The sequence below is a fragment of the Maniola jurtina genome, chromosome 27, assembly GCF_905333055.1.
Source record: "Maniola jurtina chromosome 27, ilManJurt1.1, whole genome shotgun sequence".
In the NCBI taxonomy this organism is placed as follows: Eukaryota; Metazoa; Arthropoda; class Insecta; order Lepidoptera; family Nymphalidae; genus Maniola; species Maniola jurtina.
Window position 1 is genome coordinate 890056 of NC_060055.1, and position 18168 is coordinate 908223.

Genomic DNA, 18168 nt, shown 5'->3' on the forward strand with positions numbered 1-18168 from the left:
TTGCCGTTAAGTGGTCAGCGAAAATGTGTTTTGAATTAGTTATTCTACTTCTAGCCGTGATAGCCTTAATATATCCAGTGCTTATAGCTAGTTAATAATATGTCAATACGCCAGTCTTCTTTTTTTATTTGTACCAGAAAGTTGTAACAACGAAAAGAAAAAGAAAGAACAAGTGTAAATAAAAAATTTATAACACCCCCGACAAGTGAAGGTTACAGTAACTAGAAAAGAGCTGATAACTTTCAAACAGCTGAACCGATTTTCTTCGATTATAGCTAAGAACACTCTCGATCGAGCCACCTTTCAAACAAAAAAAAAAAACTAAATTAAAATCGGTTCATTAGTTTAGGAGCTACGATGCCACAGACAGATACACAGATATACAGATACACACGTCAAACTTATAACACCCCTCTTTTTGGGTCGGGGGTTAAAAAGTGGACAGGGAAGCGCTTATCTCTATGAGAGACCTCTACCAGTGACCCTTGGCAGTGCGAGAGGTTGTAAAGGGAGTAGAATAGATACAGCAAAGGTCTTCTCAAGGAGTCCGGGATACTTTTTTAGGGTTCCGTACCCGAATGTTGCGAACTGGACCCTGTTACTGAGTCCACCACACCAGACTGCCAATTCAGAAATAAAAATCGGCCAAGTGCGAGTCAGACTTGCGCACTGAGGGTTCCGTACTCAGGTATTTCCAACATTATGCATGATAAATCAAAAACTATTAAACACTAGCTGACGCCCGCGACTTCGTCCGCGTGGATTTAGGTTTTTCGATATCCCGTGGAAACTCTTTGGTTTTCCAGGATAAAAAGTAGCCTATGTGCTAATCCAGGATATTATCTATCTCCATTCCGAATTTCAGCCAAATCCGTCCTGTAGTTTTTGCGTGAAGGAGTAACAAACATACACACACACTCACACACACACACACACACACACACACACACACATACAAACTTTCGCCTTTATAATATTAAGTGTGATAGTGTGATAAAAATAAATAAAAATCTGTTTTAGAATGTACAGGTAAAGCCCTTTCATATGATATCCCACTTGGTATAGTTATCTTACTTTGAAAATTTAAACACATTTAAATTTTTTTTTAATGATGTAACCACAAATTCGCGGTTTTCAGATTTATTCCTGTACTTGTGCTATAAGACCTACCTACCTGCTAAATTTCATGATTCTAGGTCAACGGGAAGTACCCTATAGGTTTCTTGACAGACAGACAAACAACAAAGTGATCCTATAAGGGTTCCGTTTTTCCTTTTGATGTTCGGAACCCTAAAAACCCCAAAAAACCTCTGCCGGGTATCGAACCCGGAACCATAAGAAGTCTTCAAGTAACGGAATTAACTGTTACATTCATTACAAAGCACTCTAAAACCAATAAACAAACATACACACATACACACATATAAAAGGTCATTATAGTAATTCAGTCAACGTCCCAAAAATTGATATCCCCCTCCCTCTCTTACTAATAGCGTGTGAGTGGGTAGGGTAGTTATTTAGTGGGTTTACCTCTCTTTCACTCTTTAGGGGTTAGAAAGAGATGGGGTGTGATTTAATGTTACGCGTACGTCACATGTTAGTAACGATGCCTTAATTTGGTGAACTGTTAAGGGGAAGTTATGAAGTATTATTTTTGTTTTAACCTCAATTATTACCTTTTTAAAAATATACGCTCTGACTACAAAATCTGACAGAAAAGAGTCGCTTCGACTCAACGATAATGCATACTTCCATACTTCACACTAATATTATAAAGGCGAAAGTTTGTATGTGTGTGTGTGTGTGTGTGTGTGTGTATGTTTGTTACTCCTTCACGCAAAAACTACTGGACGGATTTGGCTGAAATTCGGAATGGAGATAGATAATATCCTGGATTAGCACATAGGCTACTTTTTATCCCGGAAAACCAAAGAGTTCCCACGGGATTTCGAAAAACCTAAATCCACGCGGACGAAGTCGCGGGCGTCAGCTAGTAATATTATAAATGCGAAAATGTGTCTGTCTGTCTGTCTGTCTGCTACGTTTTCACGGTCCAACCGCTGAACCGATGTCAATGGATACAGACTTGGGATATATCCCAGGGAAGAACAAAGGCTACTTTTTATCCCGGAAAATCAAAGAGTTCCTATGGGATTAAAAAAACTGAACTCCACGCGGGCGAAATTAGCAGAACGCCACATACACACATTGTTACTTTACTCTCGTGCATTTTTAATCTTCTGTCTTACTCATCACCGAGCACGAATATAATATGCCATATAATATGTAATTGCTTCGGCTTTATTTTGTTTAGTAGAACCAAAAAACATAAAGTAGGTACGTAAATGTCCATATATGTAAATATTGCATAGTATTTAGCTTTTTTAGATATCGGTAAAAATAAATCGTCTTAACTATAAATATATTACGCCCAATCGTAGTTGAGCTGAATTTCTTTCTGTAAAAATCTAGCTTTAGTTTTAAGTTTACGTAATTAAATATCAATTATCATCATTATATCATTATCTTACAAATTCCACAATCGATCAAACAATTATACAATGGTAGGTATCCAATTTGAATAAATGATTTGAGTTTGATATTTGGTTCAGCTTTCACTATAAATTCCCTGTAAATCATAGTGAAACCTTCCCCTTAACTCATTTGAACTTCATTATATTACTAGATGTGCGTTCCATACAATTTCGTAAACTTTCCGAGAACAATTACATCTTGCAGTTAAATATATTGATTCCACATTAAATGTGTGAATTTATTTTAGTTTCGGGAAATAGTTCACTCATAAATTACAGTCAATATGCGAAATTAATTTCTAAGTTATTTCTAAGTTCTGCTTTTGTTATTAACCCCCGGCCCAAAAAGAGGGGTGTTATTAGTTTGACGTGTATATCTGTATATATATATATATATGTGTATCTGTGTATCTGTCTGTGGCATCGTAGCGCCTAAACGAATGAACCGATTTTAATTTAGTTTTTTGTTTGAATGGTGGCTTGATCGAGAGTGTTCTTAGCTATAATCCAAGAAAATCGGTTCAGCCGTTTGAAAGTTATCAGCTCTTTTCTAGTTACTGTAACCTTCACTTGTCGGGGGTGTTATAAATTTTTAATTTACGCTTGTTTTATGATATGTACTAACTAGAAGTTTATTATTATGAAATAAATTAATAAAATACAAGTGTAAATCAAAAATTTACAACACCCCCGACAGTACCTAACTAGAAAAGAGCTGATAACTTTCAAACGGCTGAACCGATTTTCTTGTATTATTGCTAAGAACACACTCGATCAGGCCACCTCTCAAAAAAAAAAAAATCAGTTCATTAGTTTAGGAGCTACGATGCCACAGACAGATACACAAATACACACGTCAAACTTATAACACCCCTCTTTTTGGGTGATTGGGGGTTAATACCATTAACCCCCAGTCAATAAATCAATACTATCCATACTAATATTATAAATGCGAAAGTGTCTGTCTGTCTGCTACCTTATCACGGCCCAACAGTTTAACCGATTCTGAATAATTTTGGTACAGGGTTAGCTTATATCCCGGAGACGGACATAGGCTACTTTTTATCCCGGAAAATCAAAGCGTTCCCACGGGAATTCTAAAGAGTAAAGACCGCTTAACCGATTTGTATGAAATTTGGTACCGAGGTAGCTTGCGTCCCTGTGATTGACATAGGCATTTTATCCCGGAAAATCAAACAGTTCCCACGGGATCATTAAAAACCTAAATCCACGCGGACGAAGTCGCGGGCATCCTCTAGTAATAAATAAATGAGAGTCAAAAATAGTTAATATGAAGAGAATTCAATGCAATACCTACCAAAAGGGAAACAGTGCAAGACATAAAGAAAGTCAAGTTAGTACATTTAAGTGCAATATAAACAAGTACCTACTGTGTCTAGAACGCCAAAGAGCTCTGTCTGGCCGAAAAAGCGTTTTTTGTACGTTTCATTATGATGACGAAGTCTAGGAGTCAGTGCTGTCTTTATTGTGAGTTTGTATCAAAAACACGAGTCAAGTGCGAGCCGACTAGCAGGAGAAGGGTTCCGTTTTTCCTTTTGAGGTACGGAACCCTTAGAGGATCACTTTGTTGCCTGTCTGTCTGCCTTGTCATTCAGTCTGTCTGTCATTTCGTCTGTCCGTCATGTCTGTCAAGAAAACCTATAGGGCGCCACTTTTGACCTCTAGGGACTTAGAGAGTCTTGCTGACCCACAATCTTGAAATTTAGCAATTAAGTAGGTCTTATAGCACAAGGAAAGGAAAAAATCCGAAAACCGTGAATTTTGTGGTTATATTACACAAAAAAAAATGTGTTCACGAAAAATTGAGTTACTAAATCATATATGTAGACGGCATGATGGTGATGTATGATGGGACGCAATCCTTCGACTACGAGTCCGACTCACACTTGACCGTTTTAGGGTTCCGTACCTCAAAAGGAAAAACGGAACCCTTGTAGGATCACTTTGTTGTCTGTCTGTCTGTTTGTTTGTCCGTCTATCTGTCTGTCAAGAAACCTATAGGGACCGTTGACCTAGAATCATGAAATTTGGTATGTAGGTAGATCTTATAGCACAAGTACAGGAATAAATCTGAAAACCGCGAATTTGTGGTTACATCATTAAAAAAAATTAAAATGTGTTTCAGTTTTCAAAATAAGATAACTATACCAAGTGGGGTATCATAATATAAAAGGACTTTACCTGTACATCCTAAAACCGATTTTTATTTATTTTTATGTACAATAGTTTTTGAGTTATCGTGCAAAATGTTGGAAAAAATACCCGAGTACGGAACCCTCAGTGCACTCGCACTTGGTCGTTTTTTTTTTTGTGATGTAACCACTAATTCATGGTTTTCTCTTAACTTACGCTATAAACATTTCTACTTGTCTAATATTATGATTCTAAGTTAATGGGGAGTAGCCTGTGATTAGAGAGAAAACGTGAGCATTGGTGGGTTAGGGGTTCAAACCCCCCCTGAAATCCTAGACATAAATCCAGTGTTTGAACCCCTTAACAGGGGAGTAAAATTATGATTAAATTATACATTCATTACATTTTTCATTTACAAAAATATTAGCTTAGTTTTCTTTACTATGCTTTTCACATACGAAACAAAATAAGCCTTATAAACAGACAATATAGTTTTGTATCTTTCCATACAAAAAAATACAATAATTTCGAAATAAAGCTAAAGCTTAAGAAATAGCTTCAATAGAAAGATTTTTATAATGCTTATTAGAATTACACAGAAAGAAAAAACAATGAAGAGAAAAATGCATAAGCATCCTTTGAAAACCGCTCAGCTTGAAAAAATGATTCACAAGACCCCGTTGGATCGTAGAAAGGACGTCTAGCTCTTGTATTATAATAGAGTAAGAGCTGGCGGTATATTTTATCTACCGATGGAACTCCACTGCTGGGTATCTATCTTTTGATGTAATCTGACCTCTAAGTCCCCTTATTTGGAGGTCAGATGACATCATCTGTCAAAACTGCGCTTTCAAGTGTCGGATCGTTTTTTACCCGACTGCGGCAAAGCCAAAAGGAAGGGTTATGATTTTGGCAGTCTATGTATGTATGTATGTGTGTATGCATGGCTACGGAATTCTACGTTTTTCATTTCATTACCAGTTAGTCCTTGACTATGATTTCACCTGGTGGTGAGTGATGATGCTGTCTAAGATTGATGGAAGCGGCCTAACTTGTAAGGGAAACGCCAGTTTTATTAAACCCTTATCTACACGGTATTCTACACGGTATTGTATCGGAACGGTAAATCGCTTGGCGATACGGCTTTACCCGCAGGGTGGTAACTAGCCACGGCCGTAGCCTCCCACCAGACCAGACCAGAAGCAATATAGAAATTATGAATTTCTTAACTGTCCGTGTTGGGAATCGAACCTAGGACCTTGCACTTATACCTATTACATATATCAACCACTGCGCCAAAGAGGTCGTCAAACGCTTTAGTTTTTTAATATTTTAACTACCTCATTAAAATTTCCCCTTTCTCTTTGACTATAATAAGTTGTCCCGTATTTTCTATGGAAAGTGAACCTTCAATGGGCAACGATTTTTTATATTTTTCAACCCCTTTGTTGGTCTGTTTTGTTGTTATGATAGTCTGTGGTCCCGACTGCCATTTTGGAATCTATTTTGACGTAAAAAAGCGCGGGTATATCACTAAGAATATAAATGCGAAAGTATTTTTGTTTGTTAGTTTGTGTTTCAATCATACTGCAACAGAGTAAGGGTTTGACATGATTTTTTCTAGGGACAATAATAATAATATTATATTGGGATTGGACCTCGAGACTGAAATAGGCTACTTTTTCCCCAAAGAATCAGTTTTCCTACGGAATTTTTGAAAACACAAGACAGTTATGAACAGGATAAAAAGTAGAGCTACCCATTTATGTCCATCTCTGGGGTGCTAGCTATCTCAGATACAAATGTCAAAATCGGTTAAACAGATGTGAGGTGGAAAGATGACAGACCGACATAGTACACTTAAGCATTTATTTTTATCAGTATAGACTGAATAAAAAACCAAGTTCGGAATACCAATAGTTATTTTTGACCATTCTCCTTCAAATTTTCTTACTTGAACACTCAGATTGGAAGTTGATGATTCTGTCTATTGCCTAGGCATACAATAAGATCTAGATTTAGACTCGTAGATAAGAAAGTCTTCCCACAGCCGAGACGCCGGTGTATGATTGTCTGCAATTGTAATGTAGCTACAATGATAGCTGCAGTGCATCTAAAAATTGTCTGAACGTTTTTAACTTAGGGCTTCTGGAAACGGCGTGGATTTATTTGAAAACTAGACTTCGCCCGCGACTTCGTCCGCGTGGATTTAGATTTTAAAAGACCCCATGGGAACTGTTTGATTTTCCAGGATAAAAAGTACCCTATATCCGTCCCCGGGATATAAGCTAACTATGTACCTTTCGTCAGAATCGATTAAACTGATGGGCCTTGAAAAGGTAGCATGCAGACAGACAAACAGACAAACAGACAGACCGACAGACACAGTTTCTTATTTATAATATTAGTATGGATTAAGCTTTTGGTTCCTTGTATGTCATGGAATTCACAATTATGCCTACTTTGAATAAATGATTTTGACTTTGACTTTGACTTCCGCAAAGTAACGCCTGCTTCTATACAACATTAACCGTTCAGTTTGTAAGCCCCCTTATTTCAAACTACTCGCCGTGTTTTTTAATCTGCGAAGCGCCCGCGGGCACCCATTGTTCAGCCGGACCGTGGTCCTTTTCATGCGCCTTTGTATACAAAGCGGTGTTGTTTTATTATGGTGCAAAGGCGGCGACAGGCGAGCGGTTAAGACGCATTTCTAATCAAGGGAGCAAGGGAGGGGTTGGTTAGGTAGATGATAATGGATTAGGTGCGGAGTTTTTGTTTTATTAGGGTGCATGCCCACTGAAGCGAAGCGGAGCGGAGTGGAGCGGAGTAGAGTGGAGTACTTATAATGCTTTCATAGGTTAGGCAGATGACACTGGATTGGGCGCGGATCTTTTATTTTGCTAGGGTATCTGTCCATTGAAACGAAGCAGCGTGGAGTTGAAGCGAAGTGGAGTGGAGCGGAGTGGAATGGAGTGCTTATAAAGCTTTCATGGGTTAGGTAGATGACACTGGATTGGGCGCGGAGCTTTTATTTTGAAGGTTATCTGTCCACTGAAGCGAAGCAGTATGGAGTGGAGCGGAGCAAATTGAAGTGGAGATGAAGGAAATCAGAAAATTTTGTAGCGCTTTAAAATCCGCATGCAAAATATCAAATAGACCAAGTAGTTTGAATTGTTGCATGTTATTAAAGATTTTTGTCCTTTTAAAAATTGTTGAGGGTTATATGTATCTATATAGTATATACTTACTTAGATCATATAAGTTGGAAAATCTCTCCTTACTCAAGCGAGCACGCAAATAATATTTACAGAAGTTACCTATAAAACGTCAAAATTTATTAACCCAAAAATGCAGGAACAACCCCTATATCACATTTCCCTTAAGTAGCATAAGTTTAGGAGCTTTTAAATAGATATATTGGTAAGAGCACCTTTAATACTCGAACTCGGCTTGTTATCCAATCTAATTTCAACTTATTTGCTATAAAAATAAGGTTTAATTTTATTTGAACAGCATTTTCGAAGGCTCCAATTTTGGGGATTTCCACAAAAATTGTGTTTAAACTTCAACCTTATGGTAAAGGAATAAGGTTCATGTTTTTTGGTGTGAGGTTCTTGGTAAGTTGGTTAAAGTTAGGGCCCTTAGGCGATAAATATTAATATATTATTTCGATGCCCTAATGGGAGTCAATTGGTGAAGATACCACCGCAAATGTACAGGATGTTCCGAAATTTAATCTATTTTTCTTAATTTTTATTTTATTTTATAATGTGACGGAACCGCCAACAGAATTACACACTTAAATTACTTAATATTTTATTCTTTAAGTTCTATAGGTGTCATGTAACTCCATTTAAGGGCATTCACAACGTGCATTGAAAACAAAAGTCGTACACTAAAATATTATACATACCTAGCCTAAAGAACATGGAAAATATACCTAAGCTTACAAATTTTAAAAGAATTATAATGAAAAGTATATTTGCTCTACGTTAAATTATCTAAAATATAATATACTTACTACTAGGTCCTGATATATTCTATTCTACTGAAGATTCAAGTGATTTGAGTAACTTGAGTGTTTTAGCCAATGAATCACAAAATAAATCGATGGCCATGAATAAAAAATCCTTGTATGTACGACTAAACCTTGGTATTAACGAATTAACTGACTTAAAAGACCACGCTGAAATGCGTAAGAGGCGCAATACAAACAATAAAAAGATTCGCATTTTTTATCATGCACCTATGTGTTTTCCTCGTTATAACAAATAATATACCTACAACTAATTATAAATAAGTGTTACAAGAAAACAAATAATAGCTAGTCAGACTGTTTTTTTTTGTAAAAAAACATAGTTATATTGTGGTTAATCTTATTACTATACGCTGTATTATTAATTAAACATTCAAATAATTTTTAATCACGAACATATTATATTATTATGTAAGTAGGTACCTATTTTTATTGTTTTGAGTAAAAGAAACATATTATTTTGCTTTTTTTTTAATTTGTTCGTAAAAGAAACACCCTGTATATTGTGATACAACAAGACAACAAATCATAGCAAGTCTTAAGGCTGTATTTATTCCCCCCAGAGCTTTGTTTGATTTGTGGGGACTCGGATATAGAGACAACTCTTTTTTTGGGGTTCCTTAATTGTTAAAGAAAAATGGTATTTTAATTTTTACGTTATAATATTTATGATACTATTTATGCTTCCTAAAGCACTATATTTTCTATTGAACTTAATAATTTGTTATTAATTCAAATACAAGTTAGCCCTTGACTGCAATCTCACCTGGTGGTAAGTGATGATGCAGTCTAAGATGGAAGCGGGCTAACCTGGAAGGGGTATGGCAGTTTTCATTAAACCCATATTCTTTTGGTTTCTAGACGGCCTCGTACTGGAACGCTGAATCGCTTGGTGAGGGTGGTAACTGGCCACGACCGAAGCCTCCTACCGGAAAAAAGACCTAAGCTTAGTGGACTATATTTAGCGTATCAAAATCGCGTCAAGTTAAGTTAGTCTATATAATAATAAAAACGGATGTAATGACTGACTGACAAGACCAATCTGATAGTAAATCTTTCTAAAAAAAATTTAGGAAATCTGTTCCAATTTGATGGAGATATGGAAAAATATTGATAAAAGTTTTGACTCCGTATCCCGAAGAAACCCTTATATTTTTCGAGCCTTAATAGGTTAAACCTACTTACGAGTATGTATATCCATACCAAGTTACAGACAGACAGACAAACATTCCAAGGATTTTTTTTACAGAAATCATCCAGTTACACTTTTGTTATAAGAAAATACAGATGAGACCAATAATGTACAGAACCCTCAATAATATTAAAAAAGTTTTTCTTAACAATTTTCTTTCCTATACGTCTCACTAAAGTCATACTAAGATCCTTGCACCTTTTTCTATAAGCCAGGTTAGGCATGCTTCCATTGATAGAAAAGATATTCCTAGCGATGTATTTGCCTAGCATTATAAAAAAATTGCTTGTGAGAAAATTTAAGTACATATTTTGTATACATGAAAGTGCCATGAAACACACATAAAACAAGTAAGATAATAAATATTATTGTAGATTGAACTATTGAAAAGAGCAACCGCCGAGTTTCTTGCTGGTTCTTCTCGGTAGGAATGGCATTCCGAACCAGTGGTAAATTATTTTGACGATTCAAAATTATTTGTAAGAGTTTACTTGAATACAAGTGTAAATTAAAAATTTATAACACCCCCGACAAGTGAAGGTTACAGTAACTAGAAAAGAACTGATAACTTTCAAACGGCTGCACCGATTTTCTTGGATTATAGCTAAGAACACTCACGATCAAGCCACCTTTCAAACAAAAAATACTAAATCAAAATCGGTCCATTAGTTTAGGAGCTGCGATGCCACAGACAGATACACAGATACACACGTCAAACTTATAACACCCCTCTTTTTGGTTCGGGGGTTAAAAATATATATTCTATTCTAAAATGAAAGCTACAGAGTTAGCTTACATCCCGGGGACGGACATAGGCTACTTTTTGTCCCGGAAAATCAAAGAGTTCCTACGGGATTCTTAATTAAGGGTCTATCCGTTTAACCGATTTATATGAAATTTGGTATAGAGTTTACACCCCGTAAATTGACTTCGGCAACTTTTTATCCCGGAAAGGCAAAGAGTTATAATAATAATAATAATATAGCCTTTATTTACTGAAACATGCAATCATTACACTTTATGTTAATAAGTACTAGATTTTCCATCTTAAGTATATAAAATGTAATACATAAACAAGACTTATCCTATTAATAATACTAATTTACATTTATATTTATTTATATACATCACCCCTAGGTTTTTTTAAATTACTAATTTTCTTATTATATATTTACATTTTTAAATGATGGGGATTTTACAGAAACCTAAATCCATACGTACGAAGTCGCGGGCATCATCTAGTACTGCATATATTATAAGCGAGCAAACATGTATATTCGCACTGCTATACAAGTGTAAATTAAAAATTTATAACACCCCCGACTATCCACAGTATCTGAGTTTTCCAAAACATCATTTTCAAATAAATAATTATGTATTTAGGCAACGTCCATCTTGACAGCTTGACATTTGTCTATTGATATAATATTATGAACCTAACGGCTATCTAACCTTCTTTTCTACAAGAAAACTAGAAAAGAGCTGATAACTCTTAAACGGCTGCACCGATTTTCTTGGATTATAGCTAAGAACACTCACGATCAAGCCACCTTTCAAACAAAAAATACTAAATCAAAATCGGTTCATTAGTTTAGGAGCTACGATGCCACAGACAGATACACACGTCAAACTCAAAACACCCCTCTTTTTGGGTCGGGGGTTAAAAATAGATTATAGCTATGTCCTATCTACGAGTGGAGACAGAGTCTCAGTGATTTATGTCTAGTATATTTTATAGGTCTCAAGGCGTGAAGTGGCAGCGGGGACGGGGAATCTATTACAGCGGGGATCCGATACTAATGGGACAGCAGCACGCCACTATGAGGAAATATCATCTGTTTTGGTACAGTATTGGAAGTATTATGATCTACTAGCTGATGCCCGCGACTTCGTTCGCGTGGATGTAGGTTTTTTAAAATTCCCGTGGGAACTTTTTGATTTTCCGGGATAAAAAGTAGCCTATGTGCTAATCCAGGGTATAATCTATCTCCATTCTAAATTTCAGCCCAATCCGTCCAGTAGTTTTTGCGTGAAGGAGTAACAAACATACACACACACACACACACACACACACACACACACACACACACACACACACACACACACACACACACACACACACACACACACACACACACACACACACACACACACACACACACACACATACAAACTTTCTCCTTTATAATATTAGTGTGATTGCCTATGGAATTTAATAGAAACTTTTATTTTATTCGGATACAAGTTAGCCCTTGACTGCAATCTCACCTGTTGGTGAGTGGTGATGCGGTCTAAGATGGAAGCGGGTTAACCTGGAAGGGTTATGTCAGTTTGTTAAATCCTTCGGTAGCTAGCTAGCTACCGAAGGATTTAATAAAACCGTTTCAAAGTTACGCGGTCTTAAAAATTCACATACAAATCTTTGAGCCTCTGTAATTTTAAAAGTACATATTTTTAGAAAAAATCTAAAACACCACAGGCATATTAGTTTCTAGAATATGTCTGCAAAATTTCATGGACTTTGGTTGCTTAATATTCAAATGAAATTGGAACTACGATTGTATGGAGTAAGTGACGGAGAGAGCAATGCTAAAAGTTTATTTCAATATATATCTGTTTCAGGGGTGCCTAAGTGTCTACCAACCGTCAAAAAAATTGAAGAAAAATGTTCCCTTCCAAGGGAAAATATCATGTAAATTCATTTCCACGTTTTCGCTAAATTCTACACCCAAGTCACGCACTAGCGTCGCGGGTATCGAGCGAAATAAGTAATTTTTTTTTGTATTTTTTTTTTACAAAATCCTTCAAAACTCTACCCCGCCTAATACATCAGGCATACTTTGTAGTACAATACCGCAGGCAAGCAAATAATGCCTGCCGTCTAGATCTGAATGGACTGGTCGCAAAAAAAAAAAATTGGTTGTCTGTAAAGTCGGCTTACTGACGATAGTTGAACGTGACAACAAAGGCCGATTGTGCTTTTTTGTCGCTCGTTCCGCGCTCTCGCTTGCACTTCAAGCCTTACATGGAACGCCTCAGAGCGAGGTAACGCCGCATGAGTCATGTTTTTTCGTGCGTGCAGCCGGCTCTATCGAATTATAAGACGTTGTCACGTCAAAAATAGGAATCAAAAGCTTAATTTTCTATAATACGCTGAAAAAGGCAAATCTGTATGGCACAACATGCAGCATGCGATAAGTATCATCCGCCCTTCCACTACTAAGCATGCAGGAAAAGCCAGCTACAAAGCAAGCCCCAACACCACGCAACACCACACAAATCCAAAAGAACACACTCGACGCACGTATCGCTCCGACACCGGAAGAAATTAATTCTAGTATCGACTATTCTCACAAGTTAGTCGATACTAGAATTAATTTCTTAAACTGGACCCATTCAAGTAAAGATTTTTATATAAACCTGTGAGAATGATACTGCCATTGTCGCAATTAAAATACCATAAGCCTACGTTGTCGTATTAGTTCACAAATTGCGAAAAACCAAATTAAACTTGAATTTCGCGGGCAGGCCCGTAGCTTCCACCTTAATTATATTTCGGTGAACGAAATAAGTCAAGAAAATAGGTTAATTTAAAATTAAAGTGACAACTTAAATAAACATTTTCTGTCGACAGTACTCAAAGCCTTGGATGATCCCAGCATACCCGCAACAAGCTTTTTTTTACAAAAGGGAAAGAACCGTTACCACGCGTTTTAAATGATTTCGAGATTCACTATTACGAGTCATCATGATCAATCAACCCATCGCCGGCACACTACTGAGAACCTTCTCCACTCAGAATGAGGTTCGGCCATAGTCTACCACGCTCGCTAAGTGGGGATTGGCAGACTTCACTAGGGTTGCCAACATTTCTTCAGTGAAATATAGTATTTTTGAGACTAAGCTGTAAAAACTATAGTACACTTAAAAAATATATAGTATTTTATGGAAAACGCAAAAAGTAGGCGAAGATATATTTATCATTAATTTATTTTTATAAACTATATTTGTTTGCACTTCTTGCATTTTTTTTAACATTTTTTTGTACAAAATAAAAGTGTCATTTATGCTTTATCACAATAAATTTTTAAATTAACGTAAATCAAAAGTTCATTTTTTTTATTAATATGACATTACATCTGTTTCTTCCTTCTCGCCACTTCGAATCCATAACCGAAAATATCCTTTCTGTTTTTTCAAATAAAAGATATTTGGTTTTTAGATTTTGTGTTGAAAATATAGTATTTTTGCGTACTATATGTTTCTTCAACAGTATATAGTACGCAGACCCGAAATACAGTACAATAATATATATTATAGTACGGTTGGCAACCCTAGACTTCACACACCTTTGAGAACATTATGGGGCACTCTCAGGCATGCAGGTTTCCTTATGATGTTATCCTTCACCGCTAACGCCAGGTTTAGCTAAAAGACTCTTCATCATCAACAACCCCTCACCGGGTCACTACTGAGCACTGGTCTCCTCTCAGAATGTAAAAGGTTTTGCCATAGTCCACTATGCTGGCCAAGTTCGGATTGACAGACAGGCTAAAAGAGTATACTTAATATTTTGAATTATTTAACTTTTTTTTCTTTGTTTAGCTTTATTTCAAAATTAGTAACTATATTTAGTTATAAAAAGACATGCCATTTATAACTTAAAATTAAAAAAAAAACCCACGACACAAAAACCTCTATAGGAAAACTAGAAAAGGCTGATAACTTCCAAACGGCTGAACTGATTTTTTTCGATTATAGCTAAGAACTAGCCATATTTCTCGATCAAGCCACCTTTCAAACAAAAAAACGAAATTAAAATCGGTTCATTAGTTTAGGAGCTACGATGCCACATACAGATACACAGATACACATTACACACGTCAAACTTATAACACCCCTCTTTTTGGGTTAGGGGTTAAAAGGACAAAATGAAATGGTGAAACTCGATCGTAACTCACATTTCGAACTTTGTTAAAAAAGTATGACCACAATGGTAACGGCCTAAAGGCTGATTGATAAAAATATCTTACTGTGCACTAAATCAAAGGGTTTACTGCAAAGTTACAAACAATAATAAAGTGTATTCCCCCTTTTAAAGGAGTTTAATTGTAGCGCGGATTATACAAACGTATGTTGATTCTCATTGGAATATTAACCAATCAAACTCAATGACATTTTTTTTTCTCTCTCTTCTGGCTTTACAAAGATTAGCCAATGTCAAGTTTGTAGTTATTTGTAACAAGTTAGTAATTAAAATATACAAGTATGGACCCCGTCTGTGCCGGCACTCGCCGACACACGCACGGCACCCCCTTAGAGCGCTTTCCAGTCAATTTTAACAAAAAAAAAACACTCCAAAAAGGCAGAGCACGCCCGCCAGCTAACACCAACACAGACGAAGTCCCCTCAATGACATTTTACAGGTACGTTCTAAAAAACTAATCTTTATCTGTAGTTTTCCAGATTTCTGTAAAAATGTATAGGTATTAAGTTCTAAAGATTAGATACACGTACACAAATATTTACCTACATACAAATGTTTTACCCAGTGTAACTTTGAAACTACACATTTTTATGGAAATCTCGAAAATTTCGTTGAGTTTGATTCACAGAACAAATAGTAGTTTGATTGGACGAGAACCTTTAGCAAGGGAAGCTTCTCTATAAGCGTTTAACTATTTCTACTTATAGGCACCTTTTCCTTTAGTTTTTATATGGCATATTATTGTAAATTGAACACTTGAAAAGAGCAACCGCCGAGTTTCTTGCTGGTTCTTCTCGGTAAGATCGGCATTCCGAACCATTGGTAGACTATTTTTGACTCAAAAGCACTTGTAAAAGTTTAATTGAATAAAATATTTTGAATTTGTATAATTTACAAGTACCTAATACTTAGTTATTGTAACAATATTTTTTTTTTCTCTCGTCTGGCTTTACAAAGACTAGCCAATGTCAAGTTTGTAGTTATTTGTAACAAGTTAGTTAAACTATACAAGTATGGACCCCGTCTGTGCCGGCGCTCGCCGACATACGCACGGTACCCCTTTAGAGCGCTTTCCAGTCAGTTTTAACAAAAAAAACACTCCAAAAAGGCAGAGCACGCCCGCCAGCTAACACCAAAACAGACGAAGTCTTGTAACAATATCCACTCACCGATCCTTTGTAACTATTTCCGGTATACTCTGTAATTAAAAAAAATTAACTAGTAAGTTATATCTACTTACTCAAAAGTTTATAAAGAATTAGGGTTTTAAAAATCCTGAGAGAATTTTTTGATTTCGCGGGATAAAAAGTTACCTATGTCCAACTCCGGGGATGCAAAATTTTTGCTTACTAGGTGCAAGGGTTGGGGCTGGCCAATAATGACTCAGTCAGAACGTTTTAACCGACTTCGGAAAAAGGAGGAGGTTCTAAATTCGTCGGAATTTTTCTCTATACCTAATATCTATAGTTTATTTACTTACCAGAGCCCAAAATATTAGAATAACTGCCAACAGGGTTCAACGAATCGTCCCATTTACTTCTGCAGGAATGACAATTAGTGTAAATTAAAAATTTATAACACCCCCGACAAGTGAAGGTTACAGTAACTGGAAAAGAGCTGATAACTTTCAAACGGCTGAACCGATTTTCTTGGATTATAGCTAAGAACACTCTCGATCAAGCCACCTTTCAAATAAAAAAACTAAATTAAAATCGGTTCATTAGTTTAGGAGCTACGATGCTACAGAAAGATACACAGATACACACGTCAAACTTATAACACCCCTCTTTTTTGGCTGGGGGGTTAAAAAAAATGTCGTTACTCTGGGTTCTTCTACTACTTTCTTCTACGGAAAAAAAACCCTTACTTCTCCGTAAATTCGTATCCATAACTCTCAGTCAACTGCCGCTTCTCCTTAAGCATCTGAATCTTCTTCTTCAAATTCTCCGAATGGATAGCCTTCTCCGTCACCTCTTCCATAGAAGGCATGGTCTTGAAGACCATGAGGAAGGCTACCGTCACCGAAACTGAGAAGAGTATAAGAAGACACGCTACGCATGTGTATTCTGAACTGCAAAACTTCTTTACACTGAAATCGAAGTCAAAATCAAAGTCAAAATATAAAGTATTTAAAAAACTTCGATGACCGCCCTGGTGCAGTGGTTAGCGCTGTGGTCTTATTAATGGGAGGTCTCGGGTTCGATTCCCGGCATTGTTTGGAATATTATAATTTCTAAACCACTGGTCTGGTCTGGTTGGAGGCTTTGGCCGTGGCTAGTTACCACCCTACCGGCAAGCCGTGCCGCCAAGCGATTTAGCGTTCCGGTACGATGCCGTGTAGAAACCAAAGGGGTTTAATAATAACTGCCATACCCCTTCCAGGTTAGCCCGCTACCATCTTAGACTGCGACATCACTTACCACCAGGTGAGATTGCAGTTAAGGGCTAACTTGTATCTGAATAAAAAAAAACTTACGCGCAAGAAACGCATGAGCAAGTGTCATCGGATTTATTTTTAGATGTAAACTTATTGTCTTTCTGAAAAAAAAATGACAATTACATTATATTTTCTAGATTTTAATGAGTCATAGATATTCAGTTCAATGTCTAACTAATAATATTTAAATAATTATAATATCTATTTTAGTATTGAAAAGAGCAATTTCCGAGTTTGTTGCCAGCTTTTCTCAATAGATTTTGTTTTTCGAACCGGTGATAGAGTTTAGAATTGTCATAAGGCGTATCTATCAGGGAAATGATAAAAACCGGGATTTAATCAAATCTTTTAGGAATCTCCTAGATATAACTAATTCATTTTTAAAACTGCCATACCCCGCCCGGATCCATCATAGAGTTAATCACTTATCACCAGGTGAGATTGCAGTCAAGGGTTACTTAGTTGTAATTGAATAATAATAAAAAACTGACTAACCCAAAACCGCCAACTCTCTCTTCTACCATCAGCAAAAGCCTGAAAAAAATTAACCAATCGAATCTGCACTCAAAGAACCTAAAATCTGATTGATGCTTTTATTTAGACGCTAGAGGTCAAGGAACGTATCGTAGATGGGTCACTCGAAGTCAATGCCGCGTCGTAGGTGGGGCATTAACCCGAGTTTTCCACCTTTCAAACAAAAAAAAACTAAATTAAAATCGGTTGATTAGTTTAGGAGCTACGATGCCACAGACAGATACATAGATACACACGTCAAACTTATAACACCCCTCTTTTTGGGTCGGGGGTTAAATAAAGATGGGTTGATCG

At 36.5% G+C, this 18168-nt stretch overlaps 1 protein-coding gene across 3 annotated transcripts in view; it reads right to left on the reverse strand.

The window, feature by feature from the left end:
- Positions 1–18168, reverse strand: part of LOC123879073 — a 36218-nt gene that overhangs the window by 14696 nt on the left and 3354 nt on the right. For all 3 annotated transcript variants that reach the window (XM_045926583.1, XM_045926584.1, XM_045926582.1), the window contains exons 5-9: positions 17836–17874; positions 17380–17441; positions 16771–16992; positions 16384–16442; positions 16073–16101 (exon numbers count right to left, since the gene is read on the reverse strand). In XM_045926583.1, coding sequence (XP_045782539.1) covers positions 16073–16101; positions 16384–16442; positions 16771–16992; positions 17380–17441; positions 17836–17874 — 411 coding nt within the window. The remainder of the gene's footprint in view (positions 1–16072; positions 16102–16383; positions 16443–16770; positions 16993–17379; positions 17442–17835; positions 17875–18168) is intronic.